At 48.5% G+C, this 15,573-nt stretch overlaps 1 protein-coding gene across 1 annotated transcript in view; it reads left to right on the top strand.

Annotated features, from left to right (window-relative positions):
• Positions 1–15,573, top strand: part of VANGL1 (VANGL planar cell polarity protein 1) — a 45,525-nt gene extending 29,952 nt beyond the window's left edge. Inside the window, exons 5-9 of the mRNA XM_075166676.1 lie at positions 2,933–3,066; positions 6,410–6,542; positions 8,587–8,821; positions 10,084–10,356; positions 15,483–15,573. Coding sequence (XP_075022777.1) covers positions 2,933–3,066; positions 6,410–6,542; positions 8,587–8,821; positions 10,084–10,344 — 763 coding nt within the window. The 3' untranslated portion in view covers positions 10,345–10,356; positions 15,483–15,573. The remainder of the gene's footprint in view (positions 1–2,932; positions 3,067–6,409; positions 6,543–8,586; positions 8,822–10,083; positions 10,357–15,482) is intronic.

Genomic DNA, 15,573 nt, shown 5'->3' with positions numbered 1-15,573 from the left:
GTCCCAAAAAATTGAATTGAATGTTGGGAGACAGCAGGCTTCCTTAGCGTTTTGCTTTGCTCCTACTTGCTCCTCAGGGCTGCTCTGGTTGCTTATTTGCTTGCAGTTACCCTCCTCCTTGCACATTGTGTTGCACAAGTGCATTGGGTCCCTTTCTGCTGGGCCTGTGATGGCTCTGCCTGTTTGGGGGCGGGGGGGGGATGTTCTGGTTGCTTTGCAGCTCCTGCGCTGTGCAGGGTGAGGCTTCCTCTTGATGTGGGTGAAGAGGTTGAGCAACTCAGCCCAGAAGGCTCTGATTCAGCCTTCTTCTCTCTCTTGCTAATTATTGTGACCCTTCTAATTTTCTTGTCCACAGCATCTTCTCTTTAATTTCTTTTTTCTTTTTTTCTTTAAAAGAGAATTTGAAGAGTTGCAGTCCAGCTGTCTTTCTAACCTGCCATGCTTAGGATGGACTACATGGGAGACAGAAACGGGCTGGCACAAATTTAGGAAACTGATGTTTAATTACAGTCCTCTCCCTAGAGAGCAGACCTTCTGTGTGATTGGGGTATCTCATATGCGGGACTGAGCCTGTACTGGATTTGCATCAACAAAAAATAGCTGGGCTTTAATTTTCAGGGCAATGATGGTTGCTTATTGCAATGTAAAAGCTTCATTGTGTTTGGATTTTGGGTGCGTGTGCCAATGAATTGGTGGGGTAGGTTATTTAGTGAGGGGATGGAGGGGGTGGTGGGTGGGGAAAGCTGGCATCCTGATGATAACGGTCTCTGTGGGGTCCAGGGAAAATGTGTATGTATTAAAATAAATTATTCTCTTGTGTGATGCATTGTGCTTTGTCCTAATAGAGCTAGTTGGAGGTGCTCCACTGACCCAAACGTTTCCCGCTGCTGGGATGGAAGTCCCAACGCTGCCTGAAATGAGTGCAGTGTATTAGCAGAGTATAACTCTGTTCATTTTTATCTTCTTGTTTTTAGTTGATCCTGGTTTTCCAAATGTTGGATTTTGAGGTGAAACTCTATGGAGTTTTACCTTCCTGGGAAGCGGACGTGGAAAAACTCGGTCATGTTTGAATGCACTCAGAAGGGGAAATATATGCTGCTGCCACATGACTTCTTTTATGAAATTTTGTTTTTAAGCTGCAGCAAATTCACAGTAGAAATCAGAAGTTTGGCAGGGAGAAATAAACCGGCTTTCACTTGTTCTGTGTCAGCACCTATATGTGTGTGGCAGTGGGTCAGTCCCTACTACTTCATTAAAGGAAGATTATTTCCTTGATTAAATAGCTTTTTATTCCGTATCAGTAGCTGAGTGCTTAAATGGAGTTGCTTTTAACAAACATGATTTGAGGAAATATGAAGGACCGGCACCTGAAAAGTAAAGCTGCTTTAAGATGCTTTAGCTGGATGCAAAAGACCGCCAAACAGTCCTAAAGACAGAATTTGCTTCAAAAGCTAAATTCATCATCTTAAAGGTACACAGCTAATGAAATATATGGTGCTGTACCATAATACTGACTGATGAAGGTACACAGTGAACAAGTCTGGGTTTGTCCTTCTTTCTCAGAATCTCGTGAATGGGCTGGCATCTACGCTTAATTCACTGCTCAGTGGGAGGGGGGGCAGCTGGAGAATGAGGATGGCAGAGGGGGGGTGTGTGTGTTTAAATTACTGGGGTGTGATGCAAAAGTTTAATATTAGCACAAGGCACAGGAACTTTTAAATTGCTCCTCTGGGAGCGCGCGTTGAATCAGTGGTAGTGCTGAGAATTGAATTTAGGTCTTAATTTGTTCATGTCTTATTTTCCCACGTTACCATCCTTGTAATGTTTTCTTCCTATGTTGTAACATGTGTGAGAATACTTGGTTGCTTTCCTTAGGAGAGGCTTTGTTGGTAAGTGTGAACTTTACATTTAACTGGCAACAAATGTGTTGGCAGTTCCCTTACAATTTTTGTGGGTTCAAAATGAAATTAAGTGTGGGTTCTTGGCAAACTCCAGCTGGCTGAGTCGATGATCTTGGTGATTTGCTTGAGAACACTACTGCCAGCCGGACACCACGCTGGGGCATGGAGCCAGACCAGCGTGGAGAGAGCTATGTCCTAGATCCTGCGTTGGCTTTTTTAAATATCGTAGCTCTGGCTTGTTTTGAAATACTGTCCTATTTGTTAGCAGCAGTGCCTACAGACATCTCTCTCTGTTGTCGAAATGATTGCAAAGAAAGATACATCTGGGTTGAGCCTTTCCTGCTGCTGGCGCGTGTGCTGTTTTGCTCCCGTGTGTCATCATTTTATGTAGAGGCATCCCTTCAAAGGGAAGGAGGGAGTGTCACTGCTCCTTATTGTGTCCCTTGCCTGGGATTTAACAAGCAATACTGAGGTAATCCCTTCTCTGGCAGCCGTACTCCTCAGGCAGTGATCTTATCTTGCCGTGAAAGCTGAAGAGATCGGGCTCTTGTCAGTGCTCGGATGGAAAAGATCTGAGGAGCTGCGAGGTGCGGCCGAAAATGACTCAAAGGGAAAAGCATCCATCCTGAGCTGGTCCTTCCATCTAGGCCGGCCAGCTACAGCAAAACCGGCGCGGTGCTCTGATCTTCAGCCTGGGCAAGGTCTCTGGGTCGCAGCTGCCCTGCTGCTGAGGCAGGCTGAGCTCCTCTTCTGTGTTTTCCCATAGTGCAGGCAGCCTAGTGCTTCGGTTTGTGTGCTGCCCTTGTTAAGGGATTTACTGTCATCCTCCTATTGAGGTGAGGGCAGAGACATTTATCTTGCACCTCAAACGAAATTTCAGGTCCTAGAGAGAGTAATTAATATTCTGCGTATTGCACAATTCTGTGGGCGTGACAACCTGTTCCAAATAATGTTGCTATTTCTTAAGAAAACAAAAGAACTTGTTGCATTTGGGGGGGTTTTGTCTTGTGTTTTTTTTCTTTTTTCCCTAGCATCCAGCGAGCTGCACTGGTGGTTCTGGAAAACTACTACAAAGATTTCACAGTCTACAACCCAGCCTTGTTAACAGCCTCCAAATCCCGTGCAGCCAAGCACATGGCTGGCCTGAAAGTCTACAATGTTGATGGTAGGTGAGGTGAAATGCAGTCTCTGAGACTGGGTGGGATGGGGAAGGGCTGGGTTGGCTTTATGCTTTGTTATGCACACATTCTCACCTTTTTGCTTTGCCAAATCCTTGTCTCTTGCTGGAAATCTTCCTAACAGTGCTGATTTTGCTGGTTCCAGATGACTTTACAGATGCGTTTAGCCCACAATAAGGCTTTTGTCTTTGCCAGGTGAAACGGCCAAGTTTTGGGTCAGGCTTAATTATTATGTGACTTGACAAGTGCTTTTCAGCACCACTGCTTATTTTAGGCAGCCTCTGCTTTTTGTCACCCTTGGGTCATCTCCTTGGTTGTGCTACAATAAACACAACTTTTAACCTAAATGAGTTCCTCAGTCATTTACCGTGCCACTTCCACAGGCAGCCTTCAGGAAAGCGAAGGAGGTTGATACCAATGTGGGAAGAAGCAGCAGCCTTAGCAGTAAATTAGCTATGCCTGGCTTATATGTGGTCATGTTCCCAAGTCATCATGATGCTAAGCAGTTCATGGAAATTCAGAGACAGATAACTACCCCTCTTGAGCTTTGCCCTTCTGCAAACCTGTTTCAAACTTTTGGGCTTTAAAGAGGATGGATGCGTGGATGCCTGTGGACACTCAAAGCAGTGAAATGGACTTAATCATTTGACACTCTTAAACTCTATCAGTGAAAGCTAGGCTTGATAAGCAGGGTGTGCCCAGCCATCAGAGCCTTTATAAAAGTGAGCATTCCTTTGATGGAAGAGCTGAAGTTGTCGGGAAGCTTTTATGGTGAAGGACGGGTGAAGTCCTGTGACAAGATGTGGTAAAGCACATCCTGCCTGTGAATTTGTTAGTATTGAAAGGCTTTGAGAACTGGAACAGGAGAAGGAGCTGAAGAGACTTAGCTGGGCAAGGTGGCTCTGCGTGCAGGGTGTGGAGACCAAATTATGAAGAATATCTGTCACAGGGGAAAACATGAGACATGATTGTTTTACCTTCAACAAAGCTTTAGTGCCTTATGGTTTGGGGGTTTTTTTGTTCTGTTTTTTTTTTTTTTGGCATTTTTGGTGACTTTAGAAGTTTCAAAGACCTTATTCTAAATGTTTCCCCAAACCTGATGCAGCACTCCTGAGTCCATAAAATTAATTGGAGGTTTAGATCCTTACAGTGAGATGTCCTCATCCTGACAGAGGAAGGGTGAAGGGAAGCAGGGGAGAGGGAGAGGGGCAGGCTTGCTCATCGTGTGTCCCCTGCTCCCTGGGGCGAAGAAGCTCTCAGTGGGAGAGAACGAGTTGAGTGTAGAGGGGAAGCAGACAGACTTGCTCTGCACTTTTCTAGAGGTGAAATCTTTCATTTGAGCTGCTCGCTCTCGATGAGGCCTGGCGTGTGGAAAGTGAGGGCTTCCCAATCCCACAGGTGTCTGCACACCATTCAAACCGAACAGCCCGCCAGGCTGGCTGCAGGACGTGCCATTCTGCTTACTAGCTGGCTTGTCTTCTCCTGTGCTGCAGCATCTCTTCAGGAGGCGGCAGGGTCTCTGTTCCCGCAGCACCTGCTGGGACGTTGGGACTCCCAAGCTCGGAGGAAAAACTGCTGGTCTGGTAGCGTTAGTAGCTTAGGAGCCGCAAGCTCACAAGTCTTTGTTGGAAGAGGAGGAGCCAGAAGCAAGCTCCAGATGTGGCTGGCAGGCCTTTCCAAGTGTCAAGCTCATGAGCCTGCCAGGGCCTGAAAACTTGTGCTTTCCCTTCTGGGGCAGTACCAGTTCCCTGGGCTGTTCCTTGTGCAATGCTGCTGCCTTTGCGGACGTGGAGATCTCAGGCTTAGAGGCATGTCCTTAAGAAGATTCCCATCCATTTTATGAAGCAGAGTGTAGTTCTGGCTGCAGCTTACTTTGGCATCCTGACAGTCTCTTACACCCTCTGTGTGAAAAGACAGTAATGCTATTTAGGCAGCCTAATTTATTGGCAGCTTTTGTATTTCATACTGGAGAAGCCAGGAAGGAAAGCCATCTTTCTGTAATCTCTCTTATGCAGAGTGGAGAGGCTCACCTTCAAAACCAGGATTTTCATCGCCAGGCATAGTCAATGAGGCAAATTACAGCTCTAACCCAAATTTGGGAGCTAGTGTCTCCCTTGAGTCATATCCTCCATTTCAGGGCTGTCAAGCAAAGTCTGAAGTGTTTAGATGCTTAAGAAGCCATCTGTGTGAACGTTCGTCCTTTCCATTGCTGAGCTTCAGGCTTCTGTCTTGGAGTCTGGTTTGTGCTTTTTAGGAAAAAATTAAAAAGTTGCCCTTGCGTGAGCAGAACAATTTTAAGCATGTCTGTGCAATTGATTGGCCTTAACCACTGCCAGTTGAAAGTGTGGGCTTTCAGAGCAGTTAGTCAGAAAAGCAACTCTTGGTGGTTTGGAGACTGTCCTAGATTTCTCCTTTTTTCCCTCTGGGTAGACCCACCTCTATCCTCTATTTAGATAAAAGGGTTGATAGACTCTTCTGGGGCAACGATTTTTTTCCTTCTCTCTGCCCAAACAGCCAGAGCTGTGAGCTTCATGGGGGAACTGCAGAAGCTACTACTGCATTTTAAGGTCACTAGTTAAAGTCCTTTAATAGACAGCTCTGTCACTTGTCTGGGTGTTAGAGCAGACTGCAGCTTCCCTGTTCCTGTAGCTATGTGGGATCTGTTAACAGCAACAGAAGCACTAATGGCAGGTGCCGCTCTGAGAGCATAGGAGCCATAGGAGCTACTATGCATATAGATCCCAGCCTACCCTATTGCAGGACTGCTGCTCTCACAGCATCTGCCCTTCTGGAAAACCCTATGCTTTGTCTAGAGGTGACCCTGCTGCCTCTGCATCCTGTTTATCCTCCCTGCATGTAACTGCAGTTTGGCTTTTGTTCGTGCATCTCCATGTCTCTTGACGTTCTTGTTTGTCTTTCTCCTCTTTGCAACTCCCTGCTTCTTGGTGCTCTCACACTGTCTTGTTGCTGAAATGTGGTGTGTTCCAGCTGCCCTTGCCTTCAAACTGAAAACATATATAAAGGGTGGTAAGTTGCATCCTTGGCATATGCACCTCACCTCTGCCTTTGCGTATGTTGGGTGAGATCTTTCATCCCAACTAACTTCCCTCGTCCACAAGCCAAAGTCCCCTTCACAAGCCTGTGCTATCTACCAGGGTTTCTATCAGAGCTCCTGAGGACCGGGGAAGGATTTATAGCCTTGGCTGCGAAGGCTGGAGCCACAGAGCACTTGTGACAGATGCTGTGGGGTGCTGGTCTGTCCCAGCCCCAGTCCTGTGGCAGTAACGCCGCCTTTCTTGTTTCCTTTTTGCTCGTCCTCGCCTCCCAAAGGCCCAGGTAACAACGCGTCGGGGCAGTCCCGTGCCATGATTGCAGCCGCGGCCCGTCGCAGGGACTCCAGTCACAATGAGCTCTACTACGAAGAGGCTGACCACGAGCGCCGAGTGAAAAAACGCCGTGCAAGGTAAAGCTGTCCCTTCCCGGCTGCCGCTCCTCGGTGCTGCGAGGCTCAGTCACATGGGGCTTGCTGAGCCTGTCGAGGCGGGGGGACCCGTGATTAAGGGCTGGGCGTTGGCTGTAAATTTGTCACAGCAAAGAAGCGTATGAAATCCAGATGCACAAGGGACGGTGACAGCTTGCAACTGGAATTATCTGAAGAACATGCGTAAAGCAGAGCTCAGGTTTATTATGCCAGATTAGCTAACGCAATGTCACAGATTAGGGAACAGTCCAGTGCTTGACAAATTTGTAGTTACTTGCTGTAGGAAGTCCCATTATTTCCCCCATGCCCAGGCTTGTCGCCTCAGTTCAAGCAATCCAGGGACAGGATTGGTGGAGCACTTGATGTTGCCTGTTTGTGGGCGAAGAGGATATTTGTGTTTGCAGACTACTAAAAGGGGCAGTTTGCCCTTTTCAGTGAGCTGGGGAGGAAAGCTGTGACCAGAATTGGTTGCATTTTATTTTGGAACATAGGTATGTTTTCTGCCAGTCACACTTAGGCTGCAGAGTTGATGCTTAGTTGAGGTGACCTGAGATAGTGCCTCTATTTGCTCTGGAGCCTAATTACAGTTTGTAGTTAACATACCTAACCGTTTGAGGCAAGTTGCTTACGGACAGGCACCCCTGAGCTGAGCTGTGTTTGGAAGGAATGTGCTGTAACTGGAAGGAGCTGGTTTGTTTTGTGTTTTCTTTTGGCAGTTTATATTTCATTGGGAAAGTGCTGGCACAGCGTCCCCCCATAGCCTGCTTCAGTCTGACCTGTGCTCCATAGCCGCTGCCTTTTGGGCTCTCTTCCAGCCTTGGAGCAATAGGAACTTTAACTGTCCTTTCCATGCTGTGTAGCATCCTAACTCGGGCACATCTCCATTGCTTGCTGAGTTTGGTTAGAACAGCTGCTTAGTCAGAGGAAAACCATCAGTCACTAGAAGATCAGGCCGGATGTTTCAGAGGAGGAAGATCAGAGTGCAACAAAAAGATATGAGGAGATTAAAAACTGATTTCCACCCCCCACCTCCCCCAAGTCAAAGTAAACAAAATGGGCAGGGGTCAGGGCTTCTCGTGCTGTTCCTCATATATAGTCTGAATACAGTATGCTATACCTCTGCTTATCGTGAGGCAGCTTCCCCTGGCTTTACGGTGCTTTGGGTATTGAGGGCAGTGTGGACAGTAGTTGGTGACTTGAGTGGAAATCTAGTGTGAAACAATTCCTGTCTGGAGGGGCAAGAGAGTTTTCTTGGATGACTCTTCCATTAGCGTTATTTTTTCCTCACTAACTGCAGTGTAGCCCCTCGCTTGTTACTTAGTACTGGGCTAACTTGCAAGTGTTGTCTGGCATCTGTTTGCCTTTTTATGGTGCAGTCTTGGTGTTTGCTCACCTGTGCCAACACAGGAATGGTTTGCAGAGGATGTCTCTAGCTGCAGTGTTAGGAGTGAAGACGGGAGCCCCGTCGCTGTTCAGTGGAGGGGAGCAGAACAATCATTCGGCAGCACGAGGTCGGTACCCTGTTGATGTAAATCGGAGCAGACTGCAGCTTGTGAGCACGGAGTGTCACGGAGCAGTCTGTGTCCTGGGTCATGCTAGTTTATAGCCAGCTCCTTCCTGACTGCTTGCCCGTCCTTACGCTTCATGTTGCGGTACTGTATGCTGGAACTGTTGTTTTCAAAGACATGCATTAAACGCAAGGGCAGCTGTGTCTTGTTTGAGTCATGTAGCTGATGTTTATGCTGTGTTGGCAGAACCAAGTACAACACTCTGGCTTTTAAAGTCTTAATCCTGGTTTATGACCCTCAGTTGCTGGATGACTTGGGCAAGGAAAGAAAAGCTGCTGTCTACCCCTCAGACTGTCAGTAGAGAAGATTTTATGTAAATTGTCTGATGGCAGGCAGTGAGTCAGTGGCAGAGATGGGAATAGGAGCTTGTAAATCCTGACTCCCAGGCTCTGCCTTAACCACAGACCCATCCTGCCTCTCTTGTTGTGAGTCCTACTGTCCTGATTTTCCTTCTGCAGGCTTGTGGTTGCAGTAGAGGAGGCTTTCACTCACATCAAACGCCTCCAGGCAGAGGAACAGCAGAAAGCTCCAGGAGAGATGATGGACCCCCGAGAAGCAGCCCAGGCAATCTTCCCCTCCATGGCAAGAGCTCTGCAGAAGTACCTTCGCACCACCCGCCAGCAACAGTACCACAGCATGGAGAGCATCTTGCAACACTTGTCCTTCTGCATCACCAATAACATGACACCAAAGGTAACGCTTTCTCTAACGTTGGTGCAGGAATGAGGGAGAAAGGGATGGCACATCTGTGTGCGCACACAGAACAGAAAATTGTCAGGGGAGGTGAGTGGAGGTTTTCATAGTTGCTATCTGTGATATGATCAGTGCATTGTAGGTTGCATCAGGTCTTAAAGGGAAGTAATCTTTCCTCTACAGCATCATCTGTCTCTTTATCTGAAAGTGCGTATGAGATAATTGTTCTCGTATTCAGTTCAGCAAAGGGAGTACCAAAGAAGTGTCCGAGACGGTGGCCTTGAGTCACAGGGTATTCTCCCAGCTGGCTCATGGTAGCAGCATGATGCAGGTGGCAACCTGCAAAGGACCATTTTTTTTATTTTTTGTCCCCTCTGCAGTGCTGCGTTTTGGACTGCTTCTAATTATTGCCTAAATCCCTGTCTGTCTGACAGTGTTTCTAATTTGTGGGCTGCTTGGTCAAATGTCAGTTTGCAGCTTCACGCCCTGACTGTGACTGTTGACTTGCAGACACAGGGAGGGACTGAATGATGAGGGAAACATGTCACGCGATCCCCCTCACACTCTCCACCTTCTCCTCTAAAAACACCCCACAATCCTAGAGAAGGGTTAGAAATGTGAGAATTTACTCCTGAGCATTTACCCAGGACTTACTACACTAAGAGCAGAAATGCTGTCAAGAGATGAGGCTTAGCACCCTGTCACTGGGATCCACCTGGGACCTCAGCCAGGTACGTAAGGGGGAGTTCTGCTGCCATTAAGATTGCAAAGGAGACTTTAAAACACAAGCAACATCAAACGGCATTCCCTGTCCTGCTTTCAGTTTTGCAGCCTCAGTCAGGCTGCAAACATGGAAACCTCTGCTTTCCACCTTAGCTTGGCCTGAAGAAGGGAGGGCCGGCTATCCCACCTGCCTGTCTGGGACTGCAATTTTGGGATGGGTTATGGGGCTGGTAGCGGAGAAATGACCTCTACTCTACAGAACTGCTGCCGGATGGCAGTGCTGACAGCAGAAGTCGGGGCTATAACTTCGCAAGCTTGCTGGGATGGACTGAAAGAGGATCTCCTGGTGGTTGTGTCTGCTCCTGGGGTCTGAAAAGCTGGGAGGGACTGGGGAGAGGATGTTTCCTGAAGCACGGAATCTGAAACCAATTGCAGCGTGACAAGCCCGTGCTCGCAGAGCTGTAGCTGGGGATGCGAAGAGAGCATCGACGCAGAGCAGGTTGCGGGGCCGGCGCTAACACGTGTCCCTCTCTCGGCAGGCATTCCTGGAGCGTTACCTCAACCCGGGCCCAACCCTCCAGTATGACAGGGATCGCTGGTTCTCCAAGCAGTGGACACTTGTCAGCGAGGAAGCGGTCACAAACGGGTTACAAGATGGCATTGTTTTTGTCCTCAAGTGCTTGGACTTCAGCCTTGTTGTTAATGTGAAGAAAATCCCCTTCATCAAACTCTCGGAAGAGTTCATAGACCCTAAATCTCATAAATTTGTCCTCCGCTTACAGTCTGAGACTTCAGTCTAAGGGATTTTGAGGGTGGGTTGTTTGGGGATTTTTTTTTTTTTCAATATTGTGCTTTTGGGTTTAATTTCCCCAATGCTGACTGAAACTGGCAGATGATGGACCAGTAATATTTGACCATCTGCACTTTATTTGGAAAGGGGAGGGGGGAGTTGGGATATCTTATCTAGAAAGAAATATCTTAAGAGGCGACAGGGTGACTTGGCTCGGTTAGCTCAGCCTTGGAGACAGAACAGATTTTTTTTCTTCCCCCCCCTCCCGCTTCCAGGCATACTGTAAATCTCATGCTCTCTCTTTCTTCGCACGATTGCAACGTCGGTATTTTTGTTGGAGTGCTGCCTTACGCTGCGCGTGTGCCTGCGCTTTTGTGTCTCTGCTTTTGCTACCTGTAGCTATTTCTGAGAGCACGTTGCTCGCCTCTCCACTGTAGAAACCTGCTTGCACAGGGGGAGTTTGCTAGTCCCTGTTCACTCAGGGAGGAGAGGGTATCAAAGGGTGGGTGAGAGGACTGCTTCTGTGAGCCCCCTAACCTGGAGACTGAAGACTTTTTCTTTTCCTCCTCTCCATGTGCCCTCTTCTGTCAGTGCTGGACCTGTACGAGCATAATGGGATGGTTTTGCTCTCTGCGTCTCTGAAGTTGCTTGTCTTGAATTGGATCAGCCCATCTTGCAGCTCTTCAATTTTTTAATTTTTTTTTTTTTTTTACCAGTGCTTGTTAGTGAAACTGTTCTGCGTGACACAGATCCTTGTTATCTCTCTCCTGCTTCCCTCTCTCCTGCTTGCCTGCATCTGTGTCGGGCACTCCCAAAGCTCCCCGTTTCTGTCCTCTTCTGTCTGGCTTTCCGAATGTGTTTCTCCAGCCACGGTCCCCTCAGGGTCTGCCTTACCGCCGCTTCCTTTTGCACCTGCAAGGGCTGCGTATTTGCACTGGGACAGGGTAGGTAAGTAGCTGGCTTCTCCTCAGATAAATCACAGACCCTCCCTATGTCTGACAGCCTCTTTGAGGGGAAGGGGGATGCAGGCAGGAATGTGCCCTTCCCTCTCCAGCTGGCTTCAAGTGCGTCTGGAGGAAAGACGGACAAAAGCACTTCCCTCCTTGAGGAGAGGAGCCAGGGAAGGGCTGACCTCTGCCATGTGCACTTGCTTTGGAGAACTTCTATGCTCTGGAAACACTGCAGTGTGTTCTTCCCCACCGTACGCCTTCAGCTATAGCTAAGAAATACCAAACTATGTCTGAATGTTGAAAATCTGCCTGCCTTTCTTGGCCTTTCTGTACTGCAGGAGTTTCTGCTCAATACCAGGATCTGTTCCCACCAGAGATGCGTAACTTAAATTGCAGTTTGGTTTGTAAGGCTGCCTTTGCCTTCAGCGCAGCTTTAGTGTGTGACTTCTGTCATCTGAGATTTGCGGAGTTTTGAAAGGTTTGCTTTTAATGATGAGCGTAAACCGGTGTCTGAAGTCTCATTGCTGGCACAGGGCATCGCGTGACTCGAGCCAGCTCCGAGGCTGGCAGTGACCTGCCTTCAGTCAGGTCCCTCTGAGACTCCCCCCGGCTCTGTGGATATTTGCATGTGTGAATGCAAACGCTCAATTCATTCTGCCCGGTCTTTTGTCATGCAAATATCTCTATCAGGCAGGAGCTGACCTGCCCTCCATATGGATGTCTTAACACAGGGGGTCCCAATTCAGCAAGGTACGTAAGCCAGTGCCTTTCACTACCAGGGTGCATCGTCTTCCAAGGGGGCCTGTGACAGCCCTTCCCGTCCTCTTTGGCCTTCCCCAGGCCTTCCCTGGGCTCCTTCACCAGCTCGTTGGGCTGCCCTCCACTCCCACCAGCGTGAGGTGGCCCAGCTAAGGCCAGGGAGTGGGTCTCTGCCAGTCCTGCATGGCATGTCTGGTGTGGGCTGGCCAGCACCCGCCACGAGCCAGTGGGAGGGAGCAGCCGCCTCAAGCAGGGGGGTCCAGCCTCTTCCAGCTTCAGCAGCAATGGAGCTGCGTGTTCCACAGCATCTGCCGATAGTCCTCTCGGGATCAAGGGAGCACCCTGCTGAGCAAGGGTCCAAAGTGGTGATTCCCAAGTGACACCTGCAGTCTCCTGCACCTTTCTTACAAGTGCGTGGTAGTCACCTGGATCCTGTCTTCTCCATGTAATGTGCCAGACGTGGTTGTGAAGAAACTAGATGGCGTGGTACATGACAGGATCAGGCCCACATCCCTTAAAGGATGGGAAGTAGGTAGAGTTTTCCTTTCTCTGAACTCAGTGTTTGGGTTTCTTTCTAGGTCAGGCTTTCTGGTAGTCTGTGTGGGGACTCCTTTATTGACTGTGGCCTTTGCAGTATTTTATTTTGAAAAAATAGATTTATTCCCTCCTTAAAAAGGAAGGGGAGCATACAGTATCTCACACTTGGCTCTCCTAAAGATGCGTGTATCTGGCTTTTATGATGTGCATAACCAGCAAGGTGGGAGAGACTGGGAGTAGCTTGGGAGACTATGGAGCACTTATGTCTGTGTGGAGGCTACTGCCTGTGGCTGAGTTGGCTCATTTTTGTGAAGCCAGAACAAGAACCACCTTGCCGGGGGCTTAGGTGTGCCGTGTGCGCACCTTGTCTCAGGCACCTCTACAAAACTTTCTTACTTTCCCAGGATTTCCTTCCCCTTTTCCTTTTCCCTCCCCCACAAGGGGGGTTGTCTGACAGTATCTGCTCAGGAAACTCACGTCTTAATTGCGTTAAATCTTTGAACACATGGAGAACCAGACGGAAGCAGCATGTGCTCGCTCTGGGTCTGCTTCCTCATCTGTGTGCTGTGGTTCAGCGCTGCCTTTTCTGCCTGCTGCCGAAAAGGACACTGTCAACGGGGACTAACTCCTACATTAAACGCTCTTCCCTGTGTCAGCAGTGCAAGTGCTTTGCCTGATGAAATGTGAAGGAGAGGACTTGGCTTCTCAAACGGTCTCTTTAGAGATGCAACCTGCTTAGGGGTGAGGACAGACTAGAAGGGGAATCGGGACTCCTGAGTATTCCCTATTGTTTTGGGTTTTTTTTTAAATGACATTTTCTTTTTCAGGGTCTCTCTTATTTCCCCTCTCTGTGCAAAATCAGGGGACCACTGTCATACCTACCTCACTGGGGTGTTTTGAGGCTAAACTCAACTTGTCATCAAGTGCTTTGAGATCCACAGATGGATCTGTGGCATCTATAGGAATTCAGACTCTTTATAAAAATACTGAGTGGTGAGAGCAGACTGGTTTGTTTAACTCTGTTTATAGCCAGCTAATGAGTAAGAATCGAGTCACAGGGAATGAAGCTCTGATCCAAATCCTGCAGTCCTTACTTCTGCAGAGCCTGCCAAGAGCTGAGCATAAATAAGGCTTGTAGGGTTTGCCAGCCAAGCGCAGGCTGTTTTCCTCCGAATGCCTCTCCTATCCTGCATTGTTTCCTTGCACATATTCTCCCTCCTCTCTCACAGCTTGTACCTGGCTGGGAATTGTTCTTTTATAATTCAAGTGGTTTATAAGACAGCCCTGTTTGTGGTGAAGTGGACAATGTTCCTTGCACTGGACATCCTTCACTAAAGGCTGAACCATTCGATAGGGTGCCGTGTTGCCTAGACAGGAGTGGTGTTGCCCTACTCCTCTCTTCGATGTTGGTGTTTTTCCTGTGACTCTCAAGTATGCTGCTTGGATACTTTAAAGGCTTTGTTTTCTTGCTCTCAGATTTGTTACAGCCTAAATCCAAAGCCATGCTGAGATCTTCCAAAACCAGATGCAGCGAAGACTTTCAACTGTGCCAGAGCAGATGGAAATGGCTGTGGGTTTCCACGAAGGCTGGCTTTCTCTTTCATGGCTAAAGAGTGAAAGATTTGGATTTATTGCAGCTATCTAATACCTTGCTAGTCCTGTAACTAGGCTTGGGCAAAGGTTGTTAGCGCATCTGTTAGCCTCCCATTGCCATGTGGCCGCAGCCATCCTTGTGTAGGCTCTGTGGGGCTTCCCCAGGTCTCGGACTCCTTCCCCGCTGACAGGAGCAGAGCAGGCAGCGCTCTCAGAAGCGTAAGCATTTTAGCACTCCCCTCCATAGCGTACCAGTCACTGATCAAGCCCCTGTCAGCTTGGGGAGGTGGGGGGGCTGCTTGCAACTACAGGTTTTCACCCTGTGGAGAGGAGATGTTGCCACCGACACACCCCTGTAGGCAGTGGGGTAGCTGGGGTGGGATGCACCGTGCATGAAAGGGTGGCGTGATGCAGCTTGCGGGCAGAGCAAGGTCAGCTCCTGCTTCTGGGGTTGTCCCGGGTGCCTTCAAGAGCAATCCCCCCTGAAGGGGGATATTGGAGGGAAAGGCAGATCTGATTTCAGTCACTCCACCTCTAGCTCCCATCCTCCCCTCCCTGTGTTTTTCCCGAAGTTCCCTAGTGAGGCAGAACAAGTATCCATTGGGATGGGAGGTGCTGGGGCTGCAGCTTGGAGCTTGGGGGCAGCTCATGATAAGGTGCAAGTTTGGGGGAGGTCTGAACAAATCTCAGCCCTCATGGAGCCTCTTAACCTTTTCCTTTGGGATGGGGATCTCCACGCAAAGCCTCGGGAATCAGCTGTTGCCAAGTATGCCAAAAGCTGTGGGGAAGCAGTTTCTGAAGCTGGCCCTGCATAAGTAGCTTTTAAAAGTCTTGTTTGAGATGTGCTGGTTTCCAACACTTGCTGCTGAAGAAACTGGAAAGATCCATACTGTGCTAAACGTGGAAACCTATTCAAGCCAATTTCATCTTGCTTACCAGAACTTGTAAATCTGCCCTTTCCAAAAGGTAAAACAAAAGTCTGGCAGTGTTTTGCAAAAATGCTGTAGTCTGGTCCCAGACTCTGCTATTCAGTTGTGCTCGGTTCGGCCCTGCTGTATAAGAGCTGCTCACGAGATGTGTGAGCAGATGTCTGTTTTCTCATTCAGCTTGTGTGTCTGTGTGCTTTTTCCCTTATAGGTGTGTGCATTATACATGTCTAAAGCCTCAAGCCAGGCTTGGTGGTTCAGTGTTTAAACTGTGTTGTCAAGAAGGAAGCACTCTTGGGATTGAGCTGTTGGGGGTTTTTTTTGTTTTGTGTTTTTAAAAATTAAAACCCCCCAAAACCCCAAAATTTCTGTTCTCCTAAAAGAGATGGCTTTGGGCCCTGAAGTCTCCTACAGGAATATGTGTCCTCCTGCGTGCCGGCTGCTGCCTCCGATAGATGATGACCAAAAGTTGCC

Source organism: Calonectris borealis, chromosome 1 (assembly GCF_964195595.1).
Source record: "Calonectris borealis chromosome 1, bCalBor7.hap1.2, whole genome shotgun sequence".
Lineage (NCBI taxonomy): Eukaryota > Metazoa > Chordata > Aves > Procellariiformes > Procellariidae > Calonectris > Calonectris borealis.
Note: the sequence above shows the minus strand (reverse complement) of the source record. Positions and strands in the feature narration are given on the sequence as shown.